Raw genomic sequence first — 21,377 nt, 5'->3', positions numbered from 1 at the left:
AAAAAAAAAAAAAAAAAAAAAAAAAAAAAAAAAAACTCTGTTGTTCATAATAAATACATATATCTATTGAAGAATTTGACACAAAAAAAAAAGTGTTATTTAATTTCTAAACTTTTAAAAATATCTTAATTTTATATATCTAATAAATCAATGACTTATAAAATTCTTATCAAATAATTGGCTCTTGCTTGAACCAAGTAGAGGAAATAATGTCACGAGAAGGGACCGACAATGTCTGCTTATTCATCCCTTTACTCTACAAAAGACAACAAAAGAGCTGAATAAAAAAGTCTGTGCTGCAAATAATTCTGTCCTGTCTTCGTTGTTTTCTTTCTTGTGATTGTTGGTAAATACTTTCCCTTGTACTTCATTTTGTGGTCTCGTGGCTTCCTCGGGCTTAAATATGATGATCAAATAATGGGGTGGAAATTCTTCATTTTGAGGATGTGATGAATGTTAGGAACCACGAACCTCTATAATGGTATGATATTGTTCACTTTGAACATAAACTCTTATGGTTTTGCTTTCGGTTTCCCAAAAGGTCTCATACCAACGAAGATAGTGTTCCTTATTTGTAAACTCGTGATCTTCCTCTTAATAGTCAATGTGGGACTACTCCTCCTAATATTCCTCTAACACATGAGAGGGTATGCTTTGTGTGCAGTGAAAAGGGGTGTCCTTGTTTCTTCTCAGGGTTTGTGAAATCCAGAAACCAAACACTCCAAATCATGGACAGGATTATAATGTCCAAAATTTCCCCCCCATTCCATCAAAGTTGATGACAACTTACTTTTGAGATTTGACTTCTCTCTTGGACTTGAGAAGTCTGCATTGTGGGCGGCGTAGCTACTCGTGAGTTAACCAACCATGTCAGCCAAGTGGCCACGAGGTACCCACAGCTTATCTGCTTGGAAGAAGACTGCCGACGCCTGACAGGGTGAATCTAGCAATATATTATCCACGGGTGTCTGATGCATCGGACTAATCTCAACATCCAACCATAATTGTCAAAGAAACTCATAGAATATCAAAAATTAAGTAGGTGGCCACCATGAGATCAACTTCTTGATCAAAGAAACACCGTTGAAATTGTATAAATGGTTCAAACATTTTTTTTAGCTTTGAAACTGCTCAGTAAGTTTGATCAAACTGTAGGTTTCAGAGTCAGGCCTAGCTCCTCCTATGATCATCCTCCTCAAAAGATTTGGATTGTGAATCTTGGCCTTCACGTAAGCCCTTAACAAAGTGTTGTAAACGAATGTGTACCTTGTATACTTCGCTTCCTTGAGTTCCTCGAATAACTTTTCAGTATTTTCAACGTCTCCCCTCTCTGCCAAAATTTCAATCATTGAAAGAGTGGTTTCCAACCATGGAGTTGACATTCTAATTCTCCTGCTGCTGCTTCTTATATTTGATCCAAGATCTAGTGTTTTCATGCCTTCCTCCACCAAGCCAGCTTTCAAGCAGCCTAAAGCCAAGTTTCGAAAGGTTATGGCGTTTGGTTCGCACCCATTTGCTTCAATTTCCCTAAAGATTTCTGTTGCCTTTTTAATCAAACCGTGTTTGCAATACACAGATAAAATAGAATTGAGTTGATCTGTGGCTTTAATTCCTCTTTTGGTTTTCATCTCTAACCAGAGCTCTTCTGCTCGGCTTAGTAAACCAATTTTACCAAATGCTTCAATGGCTAGTATAAAACTTTTAGATGGGATGTGGGGTAATCCTTGTATGGTACCCCAAGTCCTCTCTAGCTCTTTCTCCTTCTTCAAATAGCCATACAAGATGATTAGGACATCATAGGTCGACCAATTACTCCCAGCTATAGATTTTTCAATAGCCTCGGTGTAGGCTTCAGCTACAGTATACAACTTTGCCACGGCATGTGCAGTAGCTACTATGCAGTAAGACACCTCATTTGGTTCAACATTAGCTCGTTTCATATCACCAAATACCTTCATCAACCCTTCAATATTGTGTTCATTGGCTTCTATTTTCATAAGAATGTTATATGTAGAAACATGTAATGGCACTTTATCAGCCTTCATCTGAGTAAGAATTTTCGGGATAATTTTTCGACGACGGGGAGACGAGTGGAGTATAATGAGGCGGTTAAAAACTAAGTGTGATATCCGATGGGAAACTTCCCTCATTTTTCTCATGTAAGCCAGTGAAAGTCTAATAGCTCCCTTATCTAAACATGCAATCACAAGGTTGTTGAAGAGCAACTCTCCTTGAAATTCCACAGGGATGTTAGAAAAGAGCTTCTCACCTTGTGATATGCCATGGTGTTTGATTGTAAATTCCAGCAAATAGGAGTAGTCCAATTCATTTATCCGATATGGTTTCTCCCTGATCACCCACTCCATAACCTGCCAAGAACAGAAGACAAATCCAAATTAACAAAAAGAGCCCTGTTAACAGAAGATGAATCTTATATTATAAAGCAGGCCTGGTATACTACATCATAGTGACTCTACTATAAGTAAAATGAACTAAAAGCACACAGCATTACACTAAGAAATAGAGTAATCAAGAAAAAACAATGTTCTCTTCTAAGCATTATGCAGTGATGAAATCTAATGGAAAGTTAAGAAAATACAATCTTCGGCTTAACATCCTCATAGTCTTTACTTATGTGCAATTTTCATGATCTGTGGAGAAGGTATGGCATCCAAATCCACCATTTCTGAAACTTTCAGCTTCTTAATGATTTAACCAAATACTTGAAACTGCTATTTTTCAAGTTCTTCTCTGGATTACATTCTTAAAAGATATCAGCCAACTCAACTGTGATGTAGATTAGAATTCACAACATCTAAGAAAAACAGCAAACGAAAATGGAGCTTTAAAGAGGGAGATGGATGTAGCAACCTCAAGCGCGTGCTTGTTCCTTTCGAGCTTCCTGAGGCGATTGATAGCATGAAAAATGTCGCCACGATGAATAGGAAAGCCATCGCCCATCCAGCTCCTGAAGGCGTACCCAACCGTTTCTCCCTTCGGTATTCTCTCAATTCTCAAAGATAAGCACTTGGGTCCCTCCAATTCTGACTCTAAAACTTTCCCCGATGAGTTATCGGGGATTTGAGTGCAAAGAAAGTTGAATCGAAAGGGGATTGTATTGACCACCGAAGAAGTGCTAGAAACTGTTCGACGAAATGCTTGAATGAGCCTATACCCCGAGAGGATCGCCCCCAATCGCATACTTGACTGCAAAAAAAAAAAAAATGTGGAAGAAAGAAGAAGAAACTGAGACGCGGGTAACAAATTGATGCTGAAGTATTGCGCCGAAAAGCTCAAGGTTCAGTATAATGTGCAGATTGAGGTTTTATTTATATAAGCTTTTATTTTAAATATATTATTTATATTAAATAAGATATATTTATAAATCTTATACCATTATAATAATTTATTAATAAAATAATAATATATCTTAAATTTTAATTTAATTTCATTTATTTATAAGTATACTATTCATTAATTATACATTATTGAATTGTGTAGTGGAGAATATGATAATATAATAATAATAATAATAATAAATTATAAAATAGTAAGAAATAAAGAAAATAAGACTCAAGCATATTATCTGTTTTGGTCGGTTAATCACTATCAGCCTCACGAGTTTAAACATATCTAGATAGATTTCTACACCCTTAAAAAGAATGCTATGCTTCCCTTCCAACTGATGTAGAATCTCACCATCTTTTTGAGTATCGTATATTTGTAAAACATACAAAAATTTCAAACGACCGTTCCTTCTCTGTAGCAAGAGAAGTATATCCATTCAACTATAACAAGTATCAGCCAGGTTTCTAACATTAGTTGTAAAACCATCACCTGCATCTGCTTATGAGTAATCAGGGGAAATGGGTGGTGGCCAAGGATGGGCACGTGCACTACGAAGAGTATTGGCATCGTCAGCGCTATGCCTACGAGCCATGTGGTTTCGGGTCGAAGTTCTGTTGCTGTTAATGGATGTGGAATCTTGTAGTTGTTCTAATTCTATTACAACCTCGTTCATGCTCGGTCTCGACTTGGGGTCAATGGACAGGCATTGCAGTGTCAAACTAGAAAGTTTATAGGCTGCATCCAATGAATATTGGCCTTCGAGACGGTCGTCAATTATTCGAACACTCTTCCGTTCGTTTGCAAGGTAGGGTCTTGCCCATTCGATGAGATTGTGTTCTCTAAATGGTCGATTCTTGTCAATAGCTCTTCTTCCAGATAACATTTCGAGTAAAATGACCCCAAAACTATAAACATCACTTGATGTGGTTGCCTGACCTATAGTAAGTGAAAAGACAAATTAGTCAACGTGAGACACTGTAAACGTTGTTCTGTTACGATGAACTACGTTGACTCGAAAAGTTTTTACAAAGTAGACTTGAGTTTCTCGGATTAGTAGCGAAAAAAAAAACGATGTTATTTATCAGGAAAAAGAAAGCAGAATCAAGGATACTTGACAGCAACGAATATGTTTTCAGGTTGTGTTGAATATTACCTGTCGCAATATATTCTGGAGCTGCATATGAGGTACTCAGTAATCCTGGTAGAGACATTGCTCGTACCCCCTGTTTCTCCGGTGTCTTTGAAAATCCGAGATCAGAGAGTTTGGCATTGTAGTCCTGAACATAAAAGAAAGGAAGTTCACGGCTTGGCGCCGATCTTTCGAACGAGTAAACTGTTAGAAATCACGATCCTCCATAATGGTACGATATTGTCCACTTTGAGCATAAGCTCTCGTGACTTTACTTTTGGTTTCCCCAAACGGGCTCATAACAATCGACATGTATTCCTTATTTATAAACTCATGATCATCTCCTTAATTAGTCAATGTGGGACTCCTGCCCTACAATCCTCAACGATCCTCCCCTCGAACAAAATACACCATAGAGTCTCTCCTAAGGCCTATGGAGCCCTCGAACAGACTTTCCTAAATCGAGACTCGACTCCTTCTCAGGAGCCCTCGATCAAAGTACACCCTTTTTTCAACAAGTGAATCACTTTTGACTACACTTTCGAGGCTCACAATTTTTTTGTTCGACACTTGAGGATTCTATAAGCATGGCTAAGTTAAGGGCATGACTCTGATACCATGTTAGAAATCACGATCCTCCACAATGGTATGATATTGTCCATTTTGAGCATAAACTCTCATGGCTTTACTTTTGGTTTCCCCGAAAGACCTCATACCAATGAAGATGTATTCCTTACTTGTAAACCTACGATCATCCCCTTAATTAGCCAATGTAGGACTCCCTCCCAACAATACTCAACGTAACTAACGCAGCTAGATCCCAATTCCATGAAGCCATTTTTATCAAAGGTACACAATAAAGCTTTATTTTCACCAATGACTTACAGAATCAAGCAAAATGATTGAAGTCCTCAAGTCACGGAAGATCACTTTTCTTTCATCACTGTGGAGGAAGGCCAGCCCTTTCGCAGCACCCAGTGCAACCTTCAAGCGGAGAGCCCAAGAAAGAGGTTGAAAATATGAGCCCCCTGCAATTACAACTTCAGTATCAAACACTTAATATTTCAAAATGTTCTTATGAGTTGCATCAAAGGATACAGAAAACTCACGAAGGAACAGATGATTATCCAAACTTCCTCGAGGCATAAGTTCCGACACGATGAGCTGTTGCTCGTCTTCCAAGCAATAGCCAATCAATTTCACAAGGTGAGAATGAACAAGTTGGCCAAGGAAATTCACTTCAGCCTAATCGATAAAAGAAGCCATGACATAAGTGGATCTATGCAGCATAGAATCACAAATTTGTTTAACAAATAAGTCATGTTAGTGCACAGGTTCTATTCTATCCTAGAAGATGGTTAAATATGAGACAACCCTGCAGCTAATCTCAAAGAGAGAACTCACAAACCAATCTCCGCGACCTCGAAAACTGTTTCGGTGAAGCCTTTTGATTGCGATACCCAATCCGGTTCCAGGCTTGGTAGCAGTAAATGAATGCTCATCAATCCAGCCTTTGAAAACTGAACTAGAAGCAGGTACTCCCAGGACACTGTCAGGACAGAAGTTCCTTGTTGCCTCTTTGAGCTCTGCCAAAGAGAAGCTCTTCAAATTGGAGGACTGCGAGATTTCACCCTCGCTCCGAGGGGCTGGCAGCGCTGAAGCCAACGAGATCTTGCTACTTGCACTACCATTATCGTTTATGTTACTGCTATCATTATCATCTTTCGAATTTTTCACCCCTGCACAAACAAATGCATGCCTTGTAATGAATAATAGCCATTCACTTGACTCCAAATCCTCATGAGTACACATGCTTGGTTGAGACTACTTCAGTTCAATTAATGTAACAGCCCAGGCACACCGTTAGCAGATATTGTCCTTTTTGAGTTTTCCCTTTCGGACTTTCTTAAAACGCGTATGCTAAGAAGAAGTTTCCACACCCTTATAAAGAGTGTTTCGTTCTCCTCCCCTACTGATGTGAGATCTCACAATTAAAGATACTAAAGTCTTCAATAGAAGAAAGAACTCATGCACATTGTATGATCAATATCGACACAAGTTTATACATTATACCAACAAACTGAACCATATAAAGGACAATATTCCCAACAAGTTCAGTAAATTAATAAGAAATCTAAAAGAACTTTGAAATGACAACCAGAAAGCCTAAAAGCTTCCACCACACTGTTTCATTAGCAAATAAAGTGAGCCTTGTAGTACCTGTATTATCATCGTTTTCTGATATAGATTTGGCACTAAAGCAGATACCCATCAAAATTAAGTCAAAGACACTCCCACCTTCAGAACTTTCATGCTGATACCACCAAAAAGGGGAAGAACAAGATAACAAGCATCAAATCAATATTCCATCAATGAAATCAAGCACATTCACAGCAAGCCCATATGAACAAAGATGAACAATCTAACTCCAAAAGAACAAAAAAACATACAAACCACTTTTCATTGTATCAGCAACCCACGTAAGAAAAGCCAACTAGGTAGATCCTCGTTCCAAAGCACTGTTTCCTTAGCGCAATCTTCAGCGGAAGATCTAACTGATAAGAAATAAGCAAACCCCTAAAGTTCCTGCTAAAATTTCCCTGTTCATTTGGCTAAAATATAGACATGAAGAAGGGTTGGACAGCCCCCAGCGGACAGGAAGGTAGGAAGTTTCGTGTTAATGGCGAGTATATTGGTCCCCTTTTTCTGTCATTTCACAAAGAGGATAGGGCCCCGAAAGGCTCCCGCTGCAGTCTGAGAGGCGTCCGATTTCATCGTCTTCAATGAATCACAATGGTGAAAAACAAGATTGCTGACGGCAAATCGGCACCGAATGATAAACATGAAAGCAAATTGGATGGGTAAGGGATTGGATAGGCGTTACTCTTTTGACTTTTCTATCATTGGATTGAACTCGAAGAAATACCTCGATCATGGGAGCTTGTTTTCAATCCCATGGTCCACGCGGGCGTCCCAATCAAGCGCCCAAAATCCTCCCATTTCAATGGAGCGGAGGAATCCAGAATTAAAGGGACCGCTCTTTCTCGGCGGCTCAAGAGCCCCCTCGCCGGCCATCGAGCGAGCCGCCGCTCGACTGAGTAAGGTCAAATGGCGGTAGCAAATCTGTTGACTTAAACTTGAAGACAGATTTAACAATAATTTTCCGTACAACTTTTTCGGGCTTCTATCATTTTTGTAAATAAATATTTTAATATTTTATTTCGAATATATGTTGGCTTATATTATTTTTTATTTTTGATTATTTTTTTTGTATGCCTATTAGTAATTAGTATAAAAAATTAATTAGTGTACGGTTGTTTAAGGAAGGCGACCTCATCTGACGGCTGTTTAAGGAACTGTCTAATCATAAATTAATATTAATGCTACGGTTAATTGCTATGATTATTTTAATTAATTATCAAAATAATGGAGTATTTTCTTAAATATATTTTACTCATCTAATTAAAAATTCAGTGGTAATCAAAATTAAATTAAAATATTAAAACCAAATTATATTATTACTTCCAAATTGGGTATACCATTTATCAAAATTGTTACTAAAATGGTGTCACAAATTGTGAAATTGATGTTTGATTTTGTGGATACCCAACCAATTCTACCAAAATAAAAATAAATTATGAATCTAATTTATTAAATTTGTAAAATTTTAAATGGTTAAATTATGAACTTCGTAGATCGATTTATAATTATAATAGATACGAAAATTCAAATTTATATTTATCTATCTAATTCTAATCCTAAACAAAGTATTGACCTCAACCATGCCGAATTTATGTTAAAAAGCATAAAAAAGAAGAGAATACAAAGTGATTATTATACAACAGCATTGGGTGTAAAACTTTATTGCTCAAGCAAACAACAATTCCTGCAACATACCCGGTTACCTAAAGGAAGATCGAACTATCTCGTTCTCGTTCTTGAGCGATTCATGCAGATTTCTTCACTGTGGCAGAGTTGATGATGTCAACAAATTCGGGCTAGTTCAAGAAAAAAAAAAAAAAAGACGAGTCGGTAGTCAAAGTCTAATTAAATTCACTACACCAAACCAAGTGAAAAAAAAAATATTATATGATATGAGAACAGTTCAACCTTAACCGAAGCTCCTCCAACCAAAAATCCATCCAAGTCAGGTTGTGCTGCCAGTTCTTTGCAGTTTGCACCATTTACAGAACCTAAAAGATAAATTAATAACGTATGTTAGACGAACACGACTCTCCACAATGGTATGATATTGTCCACTTTGAGCATAAGCTCTCATGGCTTTGCTTTGGGCTTCCCCAAAAGGCCTCATACCAATGGAGAGTGTATTCTTATATTAAGAACCCATGACCATTCCCTAAATTAACCGATGTGGGACTTTCATCATCCAACACCTCCCCTCGAACAAAGCACGCCTCCCCTTAATCAAGGCTCGACTCCTTTGGAGTCTTAGTCATTTTTGACTGCCTTCGTACCTTCGAGGAGGCTTGACTCCTTTTGGAGTCCTTTGTTCGACATTTAAGGATTTGCCAATCTATTGACACGGCTAAGTTTAGGGCATGACTCTGATACCATGTTAGACGAACACGACTCTCCACAATGGTATGATATTGTCCACTTTGAGCATAAGCTCTCATGGCTTTGCTTTGGGCTTCCCCAAAAGGCCTCATACCAATGGAGAGTGTATTCTTACATTAAGAACCTATGACCATTCCCTAAATTAACCGATGTGGGACTTTCATCATCCAACAACGTAGACAGGTTAGCTCCAAACTTGCATATGCTAGTACACAGTCCATATATGTTAACCAAATTAAGATTTTTATTTGGTTGTTTCCTAAAATTTAGTACCCTCCCTCTGATTGCTTTTGGCTATATCATGCTTCAAAGGGTTCGAGCTCGATTGCAACGGCTTACCTAATCAGTATGCTTGTATTTACAGTTTTGACCAACTCAACAAAGTAGAGGAAAAGAATGCATAGTGTCATGGTCGTACTTTCAAGGGTTCGAGCTCGATTGCAAAGGCTTTCCTAACCAGTATGCTTGAATTCACAGTTTTGACCACTTCAATAAAGTAGGAAAAGAATGCATAGTGTCACGGTCGTACTTTCAAGGGTTTGAGCTCGATTGCAAAGGCTTTCCTAACCAGTATGCTTGAATTTACAGTTTTGACCACCTCAATGAAGTATAGGTAAAGAATGCAGTGTCACGGTCGTACTTTCAAGGGCTCGAGCTCAATTGCAAAGGCTTTCCTAACGAGTAGGCTTGAATTCACAGTTTTGACTACTTCAATAATGTAGGAAAAGAATGCATAGTGTCACGGTCGTACTTTCAAGGGTTCGAGCTCGATTGCAAAGGCTTTCCTAACAAGTATGCTTGAATTTACAGTTTTGACCAACTCAACAAAGTAGAGGAAAAGAATGTATAGTGTCACGGTCGTACTTTCAAGGGTTTGAGCTCGATTGCAAAGGCTTTCCTAACAAGTATGCTTGAATTTACAGTTTTGACCACCTCAACAAAGTAAAGGAAAAGAATGCATAGTGTCACGGTCGTGCTATACATGCAGACGTTTTTTTATAGGAGCAAAGAGGTTACCTCCATATATAATTCTAATCGACTCAGCAACTTCAGCACTAACATTCTTGTGAAACCATTTCCTCAATTCAGAATGGACCTTTGAAAGAGCCACAGTGAGTTGTTAATTGACCAAAATCGAAGAGACATTTAAGAATGTTTGAGAAGAAAGCTTACTTCCTGAGCCTGTGCAGGGGTTGCAACTTTCCCTGTTCCGATAGCCCACACTGGCTCGTAAGCCAAGACAACATTGTCCCAATGAGAAATTTTATCTGCCATGTAACCGACACGGTCATCCATTTTGTACAAAAACAATGGAGTGTAATATTAAAAGCCTCACAGCACGCACACGAGCATACGATCGAGCTCTAAGTTCATGAAAGTTGCAAGCATTTACTTTCAATGTCAGGGCTGAGAAAATAGAAGTACCTGCAATTGCTTTAGTTTGTGCTGCAACAACGTCCAATGTTGATCCTGATTCTCGCTGCTCAAGAGTCTCTCCAACACAAGCAATGACTTTAATGCCTTGAGAAAGTGCATATGCAACTTTATCTCCTACAAACTGAATACAAACGGATGAGGGAATGGACTTTGAATCAGTGATATTTGTTGATGGTGAAATTAATCTTTTTCCTCGGAAAGTTCGGGGTAAGGTCACGAGTTTCCGTTCTAGCAGGGGTTACCTCGTTGGATTCGTTCAAAAGAAGCCTTCTTTCAGAATGCCCAATAATAACCCAGGGAATCCCTAAATTGACGAGCATCTCAGCACTGCAGGCAAAAGAATATCAAATTCAAATGAATTGCATGAAGTATACTTAATTCTTAAGAGTTCAGAGAAATATTTCTTCAAATAAAAAAGAAAAAGGCCCAGAAAATCAAGACAAAAGATTGCATTCGTCAGTTTCTGTTGAGACTAACTTTGAAAATTTTGGACAAAGAACAAAGTTATGACAAATGAATAAAGATATTATCAACTAGCCACGCCACACACGTTCCTGTTCGATATACCGATCGCATAAGCTGAAAATCATACCTAATTTCTCCAGTAAAAGCACCACCCTTGCGAACCCAACAGTTCTGTGCTGCAACTTGAATATCAGACCTCAGCAAACTCTTAACCAGCGAAAGAAACACAAAAGGTGGACTCACAACAACTTCTGCAAAGGAGAATAACATATACAGACCAAATCAATCACTGGAAGAACTTCGTAGAACACTGATATAACTGAAAACTAAACAGGATTTCCATACGTACCCACAACATCTTCTGAAGGAATTTCAGCTTGATTCAACGTGCTCACAATTTTCTTCGTCTCCTCGTTTGTTCCATTCTGTAGAATTTTCATTCGATGAACAAGATAATTAGTTCAATCGAGCAACTCCAGTGCTCCCAAACTCCAATTCCAAAGTTACACATACTTTTATCGCTTAAACACATCGAAGACGATTGAAAATTAAGTCACAGGATCTGCTAAGTTATCAGTACATCGAAAAACCAAGGGAGAAAAGTGTATTTGGAAGTTCCTCACAGTTCGCAATCAAAACCAAAAAATAATTAAACAAAATAGCTAGAAATCAATATAAACAACAGATTCGGCATCTAATAGATCATACGATGAACGGTGGAACATCAAAAAACATGGATACAAAATAGAAAGAAAATAAACAAAAGAATTTTAAATAAGAACTAAGCAGCATACGCATTTCCAGTTGCCTCCGATGAAGAACTTCCTGGCCATTTCTCTTTCCTTTTTCCCTTTTCCTGAGAATCCTTGAATCAGAGAATTCGATAACAACGAAAAAAAGAAGAGCAGAATCAAAGAATTTGAGTGGAGAAGGAGCGGTTCACTAAACAATCCCACACCCACAGCCGCTTCACAGATGACAAAAAACTACGATTATTTTTTTATTTAAAAATCATAATATAATTTTTATGGAATACTTTAATTAAAAAAAATGTGTAATGCTTTTATACCATGCTCCAAATAACACAAAATTCTACATAATATATATATACACACACACACACACACACATACACACACGCCTTACCTCAGCCCAGCCCATTAAGAAACTTACCGCTCAGTTATTTGGAAAAGAAAGGCCCAAAGCTCGCTTTCAGGCCCAGCCCAATAACCCAAATCTCAACTTCCAAAATTCTCAGCCCATTTAGAAAACTTGACGTCAAAGGCCCAGCCCAATTACCCAATTCTTAAGAAAACTTACCGCCAAAGGCCCAGATCAATTACCCAATTCGGTCCATTTAGAAAACTTGCCGCCAAACGAAAAGTATTTATTTCCTTGGTTTTTATTTTTTTTTAATTTATTAAAAGTGAATAAATCACAGGAGAGTTATTTTCTTTTATCCTCTTCGAAACTACCGGCGACAACTCACGAAACCCTCACTCGTAAGGCTCTTCGTCTCTATCTTTCTCCGACGGACGAAGCATCCCGATCTCGAATTGGAACTAGGGCATAATTGGGGAATTTTGTTCCGTCTGCAAGCTACAGGTATGTTCATCGAGTACAGCTATTTTTGTGTAATTTAAGGGAATTTTGTTTTTCCCCTCTTGTTTGCCTTTCTTTGGACGATTATTCTCAATAGAACGGAATAGAGAAACTCTAGGTTAATCGCTTTGGGGGGAGGAAAAAGAAACGTAGAAGACTAATCTGAATTTTTTTTTTTTCTGGTTCAAGATTATGAAATTTTGAAATAGGCTGCTGTGGAATTAAGCAGCAATAAGTTATATTCTTGTTGTAATTTAGGGGGAAATTTCTAGGGTTATTGACAGCATCTCTACTGTGACCCACGAGAACCTTCGCAGCAACATTTAATCTCCTTTTCGACGAGCTCTGACGTTGACCCACACTTCGATTGCCTTCAAATCGAGTTGTCCACTGTCCATTAAGTTTAGATCTGCAAGTTTGGACGGTTTCGATCACCGACCCGTGAAGATCAGAGCCCTTTTGGTGAGGTTCAATGAGTATTAACGGGAAACCTTTTGAACTGGATTGAAGTAAAGTATCTTAGATCGGTCTTTAACATGTGGAAGCTTTATGTGTGTAGTTTTGGACTAGTTAGGACTGATCCATTAAGGTTTATGGTCTATATTGTGTAGAATATCCTTCGTGAATGCTCTCAATTTTGGTTAAGGCTTTCAAACTGAGTTCTAGCCTCTAAACCTTGTCTTTATTATAATATTTAGTGTTCAAGGCTTTCAAACTGAGTTCTAGCATCATCCGTTAAGGCTTCCTAAGTAAACGACCACCATGGGTTGATTTATAATATTTGTGTTACGTTTACTCATTATTGAGCGTAATTAGCATGTTCTGCTGATTTTTTGCTTGTGGTGATTGGAGGTTGGGGTTCGGCTCCTCTTGTAGTAGGGGCTGCTGAGTATTTGCATATAGTCGCTCTCCCCTTCCCCCACCCGCACCCACATGTTTTGGCAGGTGATTAAGGTCTCTATGGGCTTGGTGAGCCGTGATGAATGAGAGATCTATAGCTTGTTGGTTTCGTTTTTGTAGTTGGATTTAGATTTGTGCACTTGCAATCCTTAGATCATTTGTTTATTACTGTCTCAATGGCCAAGCTGGAGTTTAGTATTGGTGTTATTAGACTTCTTTTATAGTTTCAGTTGTTCATGGGGTTTTTTTTTTTTTTTTATTGGTTTCCTTTATTTGAATCTGGTTCTACTTCGGATAGTGTTTGGTTTTTGGTATTTCATTGGAAACTTTGTTTTGTTATTGTAGATTTTAGTTGGGTTTGAATAATGTTCTTGTTGTACTTGAGTTTAGTAATTCCTTTTTTGTCCTCCTTACAGGCCTTTTACGTCATCTTTTCTCAAGTGTTGATCCCCAAGCTTCAAGATGCCAGCCACAGCTGGAAGAGTTCGCATGCCTGCGAACAATAGGGTACACAGTAGTGCTGCCCTACAGACGCATGGTATATGGCAAAGTGCAATTGGGTATGACCCATATGCACCAAACAAGGATGATAACAAGAGTTCTGCACAACAAAACACAGCTAGCTCTGAACCAGAAGCAGAGAATGCATATGCTAGCTTTCAGGGTCTTCTTGCACTTGCTCGCATAACTGGTTCCAATGCCAATGAGGTTCGTGGTGCTTGCAAGAGGTGTGGACGTGTTGGACACCTTAGTTTTCAGTGCAGGAATTTTTTGAGTGTTAAGAATGATAAGGAGAAAGACCCAGAAGCTATCCAGGCTGATGTTATGTCGGAGCTGGATAAATTAAAAGGAAATATAGGTAAGGGAAATGGAAAAGGTGCAGTTGAGAGTGACGAGGAGAGTGAGGAGGAAGAGAGTGAAAGCTCTGACTCGGATGCTGATTCAGAGATTGAGAGGATTATTGCTGAAAGGGAAGGGAAAAGAACTAGTAAGAAAAGGTCACTGAAAAGAAAGGATGATTTGGTTGATGATGGATCAGGTTCTGATTCAAGAGAGAAAAAGAGGGGGAGGTCAAAAAGGAGGAGCAGAAGAAGAGAATCCAATGATTCAGATGACAACAGAAGGAAGAGGAGAAAGGAGAAGCACAGGAAAAGAGACGATTCATCAGATGAGGGAGAAAAAATTAAGCGACCTCATAGGAAGAGTAGAAAAGAGAAGAGAAGGAGAAGAAGCCATAGGTATTCTGATGACTCGGATTCTGATACATCTGAGGAATCTCATCGAAGGCACAAACTCAAGGGTCGGAAGGCTGCATCGCTGACTGATTCTGATGATAGCAGCTCTGATGATATAAGGGGCAGAGCGAGGAAGCGCTCTGAGAAGAGAAGCAGGAAACATCGTTACGAGGAGGATGAGTAGTCCTATCTGGTCAAGTTATCAGGACCAAGTAACTTTCTTCAAACTTTTTCCCCCGGCTAATCATGTTATATTTTTATGGAGAAAAAATAAGTAAACATGCAATGCAAACATGATGGATCCATTCTTTCCTTGATCTCTAATTAGATTATTAGATTCATATCGTAGTTTAGATTCGTAACTTTACGTAACTGTTTGATATAATATGATCACTTCTTCTGCTTTCCGAAAGCCATGGTTGAATGGATGTATTTTTTAATTTGCAGGCCAAATGGTCTTCAGAATTGTTGGGAGATGAGATGGATATCGTGATCCTTTCTGGTAGCTATGGATTTACCCATAATAAACCCAGTCATGGTTGTCTCTGAAGTTTATTGTGGTACTGCATTCATGTAAACTGTATTTGTCGTGTGCCTTTTCATTCTGTATATTATGCTTATTTCCGAACCAGAGTGTGAAAAGAATTATCGAAATATTGAAGGTTGTTCGGGAGGCCGAAGGGAACATATTTTCTTTCCAAACACGCATGACTCTATGATTACATTTTAGAAGTTCTGAAATGGGATTTGGAATGAATTATTTTATGGTATTCAATGTCTCCTTATCTGATCTTACGATTAGCTATGTTTAGTTGACTTGATAATCCCAACTCATTGGTGTATTGCATAACCATAATTCAGGGAACTCATTATGAACATGTACGCATATTTTATACAGAGAAACCAAAAAGCTATGTTTAGTTGCTTTTCCTAACAAGAATTTTGATTAGAGGTAGGGAAGAACCAAATGAGCCACAAAACTGCAGTGGTTGTTTGTATACATCCAAACAAGAAACTCCCAAGTACAGATAAACAAACGTATGTGTGTGATTGAAAATGCTAAGAATCTTTTCTATTCCCCCTACTTGGACCTGACAGAACAAGAACTTCTATGTACTGATTTGGAGATCGCCACTATACAGTATTATCAACAACATGATCTAACCAGGAATCCTAAAAACTTATTACTTCCTCTAAAAGCTCATCAAGAATCAAATCCTCCAACTCAAGTGCGTTGTACTCTATTTCAGTTTGTAGGTTCATCCAATCGTCACCTTTTCTTAAATCTCGCCCCACAACATCGTCTAATGACTGGTCTAGTTCTGGTCCCAAGCATAGGTACCAGGAAACTTTTTCTCGGACATCCTCGAGAAGATATTGCCCGAGTGGCATTGGTCGGATTTGGCTCCTCGAGGAGAAGGTTTTAAGGAAAGAAGTGAATGATTTTTCAAACACATTGTGTGATGTCTCATAAACTAAATCATGCAAAAGCTGGTGATCAGAACCTTTGTCAACCTTCTCCCAATAGCATTCAAGTTTTTTGTAAAACTGGGCCTCCTCTCCCTCGAATATCGAAGAACTGAGCGGTCGGTCTATTGTATGACCACTTTCGATAAAGCTGGAGAGCTGAAGAATATACCTCATATAGTTGAAGTCAGCATTGTTGATTCTACCAAGATCGGAATTCAGATGGAGATAGTTAGAAATCTTCTCAGCATCAATTATCTCATGATTGACAAAGGTTTCAGATGCTGATAAAGCTTCTGCCCTCGCCTCCTTAGGTTGGTCATCAGAAGGTTCGAGCTCATTTGCAACACTGCACCTACGATTTAATATGGAACCTGGCACAGTTTAACCAAATACATGAGGATAAATCTTTGAAAGATATATAGCTAAAATATATTATCTAGCTAAATCCGTTTAATTCATCAGAGGAATATATCATGCTAAAGTTGTAGAAACAGAGCAAATACTGATGCATTAAGGCACGCTATATGTTTTAATCTAGGCTTCATAAAAGACTATGAATAGCTTCCTATATTTACCTTCTGAGTCGGACAGCTTTGAAGTTTCATCATCTCGAAAACAAGTTTCACCGACTTGATCAACAGTCTCGCTGACATCGACATCTTCAATTACACATTCACTACCCAATACTTGATGGTGTTCACCATCTGAAAAATCTAGATGAGGTATTTTCTCCTCAAGCCTATCTGCCCAAGCAGCTCCCTCATCATTTTTTACCTCGTTTAAACAACATGAATAATCAACAGGCATGTTGTCATCACTTTTTTCTACCACACTCTGTGAATCACTATCCAATGGTTCAGATATCACTTCGTTTAATAGATGGGCTGGATTCTCATCTATTCGCATATTATTATCTGTACTTGAATGCACCACGCCCCTCTTTGGTTTTTCTGTGCGAGAAACAGCAGGAGAAGGGTCAGTAAATAATGTGCAAAAGAGATCTATATCAGGCAAAGAAAGATTCCTTCCATAGGATTTTCGACGCTTCTCTATATTCGGAATCGTTTCTTCGCGTATCAGCCTTAAGCTTTGTGAGTGGAAGCACTTTGCCTCTCTTTCGGGCTGTTGAGAATATCTTTCCAGAGGAGCCTTTAATGAAGCAGTTCCTGTCTTGGTTTGAACTCCATTACTGAGATTATCGTTCTCGGAACTATAAGCCTCACTGTATCCTCTAATGCCCGAGCCATCAGACAGTTTAGAATACCTTTCCAGAGAAGCAGTTCTAGTCTTGGTTTGAACTCCATCACTGAGATTATCATTCTCAGAATTGCCAGTCTCACTGTATCCTCTAATGCCTAAGCCATCATCGCTCGTGGCAGTTCCTAAACTTTCCTGCGCCTCTTCTCTTCTAAGGGGAAGTTCATGTCCAGAGGGATCCACTGTTTGGGTTGGTGTTCCTTTAGATGTTTTCTGGTTATTTCCCTTCTTCCTCTCCTTGAATGAATGCCTTATTTTCTGTTTAATAAAATTGAAACGCTTGACAACCAACTGATTCCACCCCCCATGCCTTATTCCACGATTCGGGCCCAAGGAAGACGAGCTTGTTTGCGGCGTCATGTTAGAGCTTGAAGTACTATCAGAGTCACAAGGCATCACATCTTCATGAAAATTCTTAGGAGATTCAGATTCAGCCAGCTTTGATGGTTGGGGAGAGCCAGACTTTCGTACTTTCGGAAAGGACTCGTTCTGCTTGTGTTGGAGTGAGCTAAGCTTTTTGTATCCTTTTCGTGCTAAACCAGGAGCAGGAAACGACCTTGATTTTGCTAGACTTGCAGAGGACTTCTTATTTTGCGGGGTTTGGAGAGTTTTCTTACTCTGTGCACCTTGTAACAATTCAGCAAATAGTTTTCGATTTGCCTTAAATATCTCTTGGATATGAACGTCTTCCTTAAATGAGTGACTCTGTTTACTTTCTAAGGTTTTCCTTACTCCATTAGATTTCTCTGTAAAAGATGTCAACTGGGTATCAATCTTTCTCTGAGTAAAGTAGTTTTCAGAATCCATGGCATTCAGAGAATTACTCTTTATTCCTGGTGCACCTAATTCCATAGGACTTATATGTCGAGAATAATACGACGAAGACTCTAAATGATGTATAGATTGCGTTCGACTCAAACTTCGTTTCGAATTTGAATTTAATTTCCAGTATTTTTGGCTTTCTTCCTCTGATATCTCTTTACTTATCACTTCATTCACATACCCTTCTCCCGGTTTACTGCCAATAGGACAACTCTCTGCAGTACACTGTTAGACATGATAAATCCAGAATTAACTAATCATACCTCACAATATCGTCCAGTTATATCAGATAATGCTAGCTAATGGTACCATGACCTTACCCATAAAGGCTTGTTTTCGTCGTTAATTTGTTCCGTCGCTTCAGCAACGTGGTGGCTGTTCATAGTTGATTTTGGACTTCCCTTGCCTGCAGATGAGTTTTGATAAGAAATCAGATAGCAAATCCACAAAAAACTTTGAAAATTTAGTAGCAAATCGTTTAAAGTTTGGCTTCAAACTTACTTTTTGAATGCCTTCTGTAAGGAAGCATCTTCTTAACATTATGCCAGGGATGGTAATCAATAGTATGAAATATGCTCCAGAAGCAGCCTGGAACGTTTCTGTTAAACTGTATATTGGAGTCCTGGCGCTTGATGTGCTTTTCCATTTTAAACATGATGAGAAGTCTTCCAAGCTCTCTACACACTAAGATTGAAAAATAAGCTCAGCCTCTTTTGTTTGCTATCATCTTTTAAACTACACCTTCAAAATCTACCCAAGATTTTATCTTACAAGAACTGAACAATCACAACTGAGCGAGCTACAAATTGAAGAACTGTGTAGAAGTTGAATTGAGAAAGAAAAGGGTCTATATTTCAACAGCGATGTTCTTCAAAAAAAACAAAAACAAGAACAAAAAAAACAGTCAGAAAGTTAAAAGAACAGACCCTTTCAACAAAACAGTAAAAGAAACATAAACAGAATTTTCAGTTCGCTTCAACGTTTAGAAACTCTAACAAGACAATAAATTGAGGCAGCTGACATGAGTTAAAGCCCCCTAGATATTTATTGCAGAATTTAAGAACAAAAAAGTAGAAAAAAAAAACAGAGGGGAACAGTTTCAAAACCTTAAATAGCAATCATTCAATTTGAATCACTTCAAGAACGAGAAAAAGAACTACCACCCCGATTGAAATACCCATAAATGGTATTTTTCGTAGAAATAGTATTCTTGCTTATCTCGATGATCCTAATACATAGGAATTACTAAATATGGGACTATAGGGATGCATTCATACCAAGAAAGGAAAAAGGTAGGGTTTTCCTTCAGCAGCTAACGAAGTTTCACAGGCTATGGAAGGTTCAGAAGGCGGCGGCTCCTGGAGATTAGATAGAAAAATAAGAAACTTGCAGGTTTTTCCTTGCTCCAAAGTTATGTTTATGTAAAATAAACCAAAGGGTAGATAGATAGGAGGAGGAGAAAAGTAAAGGCGTTGATATGGTGAAGAACTTGATTTGACTATGACCAAAAAAGAATGATTATTGCTTTATTCTTTGATATCACCAAAACATTTTGATGTGTGTTCATGAGTATCCTTCAGAAATTTGATAGATATCAAAGAATCAAGATGCTAATATCATTTCAAGTAATGAATACTAACCGTGGATACCCACAGCACCCAAGATAGGTGAATCCTGGTCCACTTGGTCCCAGAACGAGTCTCCTTGCCTGGTCCAAACTCCATAACCTCGACCTCAGGGCAGGTCTTCATAAGATGAATACATGAGTTAGTTGACAGAGATTAATGGGTTGGTGGCAAAATTATTGAAACTCCAAAGACTGTTAGATTACGTGGAGATATGACCAATTCCACCTAAAATTAATGGTTCCTGTTCTCTCAAGCAGTTGAATAAGGAAATTAATTAGGGTTCATAGAACGGGGAGGTTAGATTCTTTCAAAATCGATCAAATAAACAGTACAAATATGATGTGATTGGAGATTTAAAATAATCCAACGATCAGCGGTTTGAACAAACTAGATAATACGCAACCATGTAAAATACTAGGCTGATCCTTTTCTCGAATTCACAACGAATGGAAAAGGTAGAAAATCGTCATGTTCTTCCTTTGCACAGCCCCACTTTGATTTTAGGTACAGGAAATTGACCTGCTAGAAGACTGACCTGTGAACTTCCAATTTCCGCGCCAAGTCGTCGAAACTGAAATGGGCTCCAAATTCAATCGCCTTTCGGTTCAATCAACTGAAATTTGTCTATATTTTGTCTACTTTTGGGGTTGGTTTTGGGTTAGTTCGTCGTTTGTTTGGATATTCAAAGCCTAATCTGTAACCTTCGCCCTCCAAATTTTCCATCGGTTTCTTGGCAACCAAACAACTGCTTGTTCTTCAATTCTTGTAAAATGGGCTCTAACAAGAACCCTAGGGAGCTCCCGAATTAATCGATATATGCTCAATTCATTCAAGTTCGGACATAAACTTTAATCTTATGAAATAAGCTCGAGGACTGAGTCATGGGCTTAGCTATAGATCTAGGGGCAACCAATGTCTTTCCTTTTTGTAGGCTTCATTTGAACCGAACGTGGGCCTTCACTTTTTAGAATCGAGCCAATGTAGTTTGGGTTAAGTAGCGATAGTGAATTACATAAGGTTACCACAAGGGACGTGTCCTTATCTGTTGTTTATTGTCAATAAAGCTCGACATCACCATCGACATGATTACTTATCTAAAATCAGTTTTTCAATCGTTTATGACATTTAAAAAAAATTATAAAAAATAATTTAAAATTTTTATTTGTTAATAGGCAATTATCTAGAAGTTTATTCGATATTATTGTAAAAATAATAATAATAAATAATATTTTCTTCGTCCATAGACCATGGGCCTTATTTATGAGCATTGGGCCGGTACGATTATCGCGTTACGAAAATTGTAAATGGGCTTAAAGTTAACTAGAAAATGGATAAATGGCCCAATCGGTTAAGAGGCTCAAAATTTGGGCCAGCATGGGTTGCGTCTGAACAGGTTTAGGCCCATTTTCGGCCCAATGAAAAAAATGACGATTAAAAAAGTAATTGATAATGAAATGATTACTATAAAAATGTAATGCCGATGAATTTTCCATAATATTAAGAAAT

General features: G+C 38.3%; 5 protein-coding genes across 16 annotated transcripts; 1 reads left to right on the top strand and 4 right to left on the bottom strand.

Annotated features, from left to right (window-relative positions):
- Positions 1–151: 151 nt before the first annotated feature.
- LOC111484462 (pentatricopeptide repeat-containing protein At1g07590, mitochondrial) lies at positions 152–3,299 on the bottom strand. Its single transcript, XM_023131079.1, has 2 exons — positions 2,872–3,299; positions 152–2,369 (listed from the first exon to the last, which is right to left on the bottom strand). Exons 1-2 carry the CDS (start codon positions 3,199–3,201, stop codon positions 1,116–1,118), a joined length of 1,584 nt encoding a protein of 527 aa, XP_022986847.1. The 5' UTR covers positions 3,202–3,299; the 3' UTR covers positions 152–1,115.
- Positions 3,300–3,683: 384 nt separating this feature from the next.
- Positions 3,684–7,575, bottom strand: LOC111484484 (probable serine/threonine-protein kinase PBL9). 5 transcript variants are annotated; one of them, XM_023131107.1, is made up of 8 exons: positions 7,404–7,575; positions 6,932–7,289; positions 6,698–6,791; positions 5,882–6,237; positions 5,587–5,722; positions 5,363–5,505; positions 4,502–4,625; positions 3,684–4,284 (listed from the first exon to the last, which is right to left on the bottom strand). In XM_023131107.1, exons 3-8 carry the CDS (start codon positions 6,747–6,749, stop codon positions 3,848–3,850), a joined length of 1,248 nt encoding a protein of 415 aa, XP_022986875.1. In that variant the 5' UTR covers positions 6,750–6,791; positions 6,932–7,289; positions 7,404–7,575; the 3' UTR covers positions 3,684–3,847. The 5 variants fall into 5 exon arrangements, with proteins under 5 accessions (XP_022986875.1, XP_022986876.1, XP_022986874.1 ...); XM_023131108.1 differs by having other exon boundaries at positions 6,928–7,575; XM_023131106.1 differs by having other exon boundaries at positions 3,684–4,294; positions 4,512–4,625; positions 6,932–7,575.
- A 672-nt stretch (positions 7,576–8,247) lies between these two features.
- On the bottom strand, positions 8,248–11,926 carry LOC111484521 (triosephosphate isomerase, cytosolic-like). Its single transcript, XM_023131161.1, has 9 exons — positions 11,752–11,926; positions 11,307–11,382; positions 11,085–11,208; positions 10,735–10,819; positions 10,481–10,613; positions 10,229–10,323; positions 10,073–10,151; positions 8,588–8,670; positions 8,248–8,475 (listed from the first exon to the last, which is right to left on the bottom strand). The coding sequence occupies exons 1-9, from the start codon at positions 11,788–11,790 to the stop codon at positions 8,425–8,427; spliced, it is 765 nt and encodes a 254-aa protein (XP_022986929.1). The 5' UTR covers positions 11,791–11,926; the 3' UTR covers positions 8,248–8,424.
- Positions 11,927–12,380: 454 nt separating this feature from the next.
- Positions 12,381–15,464, top strand: LOC111484503 (CAX-interacting protein 4). Its single transcript, XM_023131135.1, has 3 exons — positions 12,381–12,562; positions 13,876–14,906; positions 15,142–15,464. Exon 2 carries the CDS (start codon positions 13,922–13,924, stop codon positions 14,876–14,878), a length of 957 nt encoding a protein of 318 aa, XP_022986903.1. The 5' UTR covers positions 12,381–12,562; positions 13,876–13,921; the 3' UTR covers positions 14,879–14,906; positions 15,142–15,464.
- Positions 15,465–15,654: 190 nt separating this feature from the next.
- On the bottom strand, positions 15,655–20,675 carry LOC111484426. 8 transcript variants are annotated; one of them, XM_023131002.1, is made up of 7 exons: positions 20,407–20,675; positions 19,884–20,112; positions 19,521–19,601; positions 18,745–18,927; positions 18,564–18,649; positions 16,740–18,468; positions 15,655–16,535 (listed from the first exon to the last, which is right to left on the bottom strand). In XM_023131002.1, exons 4-7 carry the CDS (start codon positions 18,896–18,898, stop codon positions 15,868–15,870), a joined length of 2,637 nt encoding a protein of 878 aa, XP_022986770.1. In that variant the 5' UTR covers positions 18,899–18,927; positions 19,521–19,601; positions 19,884–20,112; positions 20,407–20,675; the 3' UTR covers positions 15,655–15,867. The 8 variants fall into 8 exon arrangements, with proteins under 8 accessions (XP_022986770.1, XP_022986769.1, XP_022986771.1 ...); XM_023131001.1 differs by having other exon boundaries at positions 19,884–19,988; XM_023131003.1 differs by lacking the exon at positions 20,407–20,675 and adding an exon at positions 19,015–19,111 and having other exon boundaries at positions 19,884–20,245.
- Between the last annotated feature and the right edge of the window lie 702 nt (positions 20,676–21,377).

This window comes from Cucurbita maxima, unplaced genomic scaffold (assembly GCF_002738345.1).
Source record: "Cucurbita maxima cultivar Rimu unplaced genomic scaffold, Cmax_1.0 Cma_Scf00009, whole genome shotgun sequence".
Classification (NCBI taxonomy): domain Eukaryota; kingdom Viridiplantae; phylum Streptophyta; class Magnoliopsida; order Cucurbitales; family Cucurbitaceae; genus Cucurbita; species Cucurbita maxima.
Note: the sequence above shows the minus strand (reverse complement) of the source record. Positions and strands in the feature narration are given on the sequence as shown.

What these genes read in the sequence shown, in the direction of transcription:
- LOC111484462 (XM_023131079.1), bottom strand. Translation starts at nt 3,201, where the DNA reads ATGCGATTGGGGGCGATCCTCTCGGGGTATAGGCTCATTCAAGCATTT. An exon ending in GGAACAAGCACGCGCTTGAG is followed by an intron (nt 2,370 to 2,871) that starts GTTGCTACATCC and finishes TGTTCTTGGCAG; the next exon opens with GTTATGGAGTGGGTGATCAG.
- LOC111484484 (XM_023131108.1), bottom strand. Translation starts at nt 6,749, where the DNA reads ATGGGTATCTGCTTTAGTGCCAAATCTATATCAGAAAACGATGATAAT. An exon ending in AGAAAACGATGATAATACAG is followed by an intron (nt 6,238 to 6,697) that starts GTACTACAAGGC and finishes TATTCATTACAA; the next exon opens with GGCATGCATTTGTTTGTGCA. An exon ending in GGATAATCATCTGTTCCTTC is followed by an intron (nt 5,506 to 5,586) that starts GTGAGTTTTCTG and finishes TTGTAATTGCAG; the next exon opens with GGGGCTCATATTTTCAACCT.
- LOC111484521 (XM_023131161.1), bottom strand. Translation starts at nt 11,790, where the DNA reads ATGGCCAGGAAGTTCTTCATCGGAGGCAACTGGAAATGC. An exon ending in ACAAACTAAAGCAATTGCAG is followed by an intron (nt 10,324 to 10,480) that starts GTACTTCTATTT and finishes GTTACATGGCAG; the next exon opens with ATAAAATTTCTCATTGGGAC. An exon ending in TTGGAGGAGCTTCGGTTAAG is followed by an intron (nt 8,476 to 8,587) that starts GTTGAACTGTTC and finishes TTCTTGAACTAG; the next exon opens with CCCGAATTTGTTGACATCAT.
- LOC111484503 (XM_023131135.1), top strand. Translation starts at nt 13,922, where the DNA reads ATGCCAGCCACAGCTGGAAGAGTTCGCATGCCTGCGAACAATAGGGTA.
- LOC111484426 (XM_023131002.1), bottom strand. Translation starts at nt 18,898, where the DNA reads ATGTTTAAAATGGAAAAGCACATCAAGCGCCAGGACTCCAATATACAG. An exon ending in TTACAGAAGGCATTCAAAAA is followed by an intron (nt 18,650 to 18,744) that starts GTAAGTTTGAAG and finishes ACTCATCTGCAG; the next exon opens with GCAAGGGAAGTCCAAAATCA. An exon ending in ACGAAAACAAGCCTTTATGG is followed by an intron (nt 18,469 to 18,563) that starts GTAAGGTCATGG and finishes CATGTCTAACAG; the next exon opens with TGTACTGCAGAGAGTTGTCC.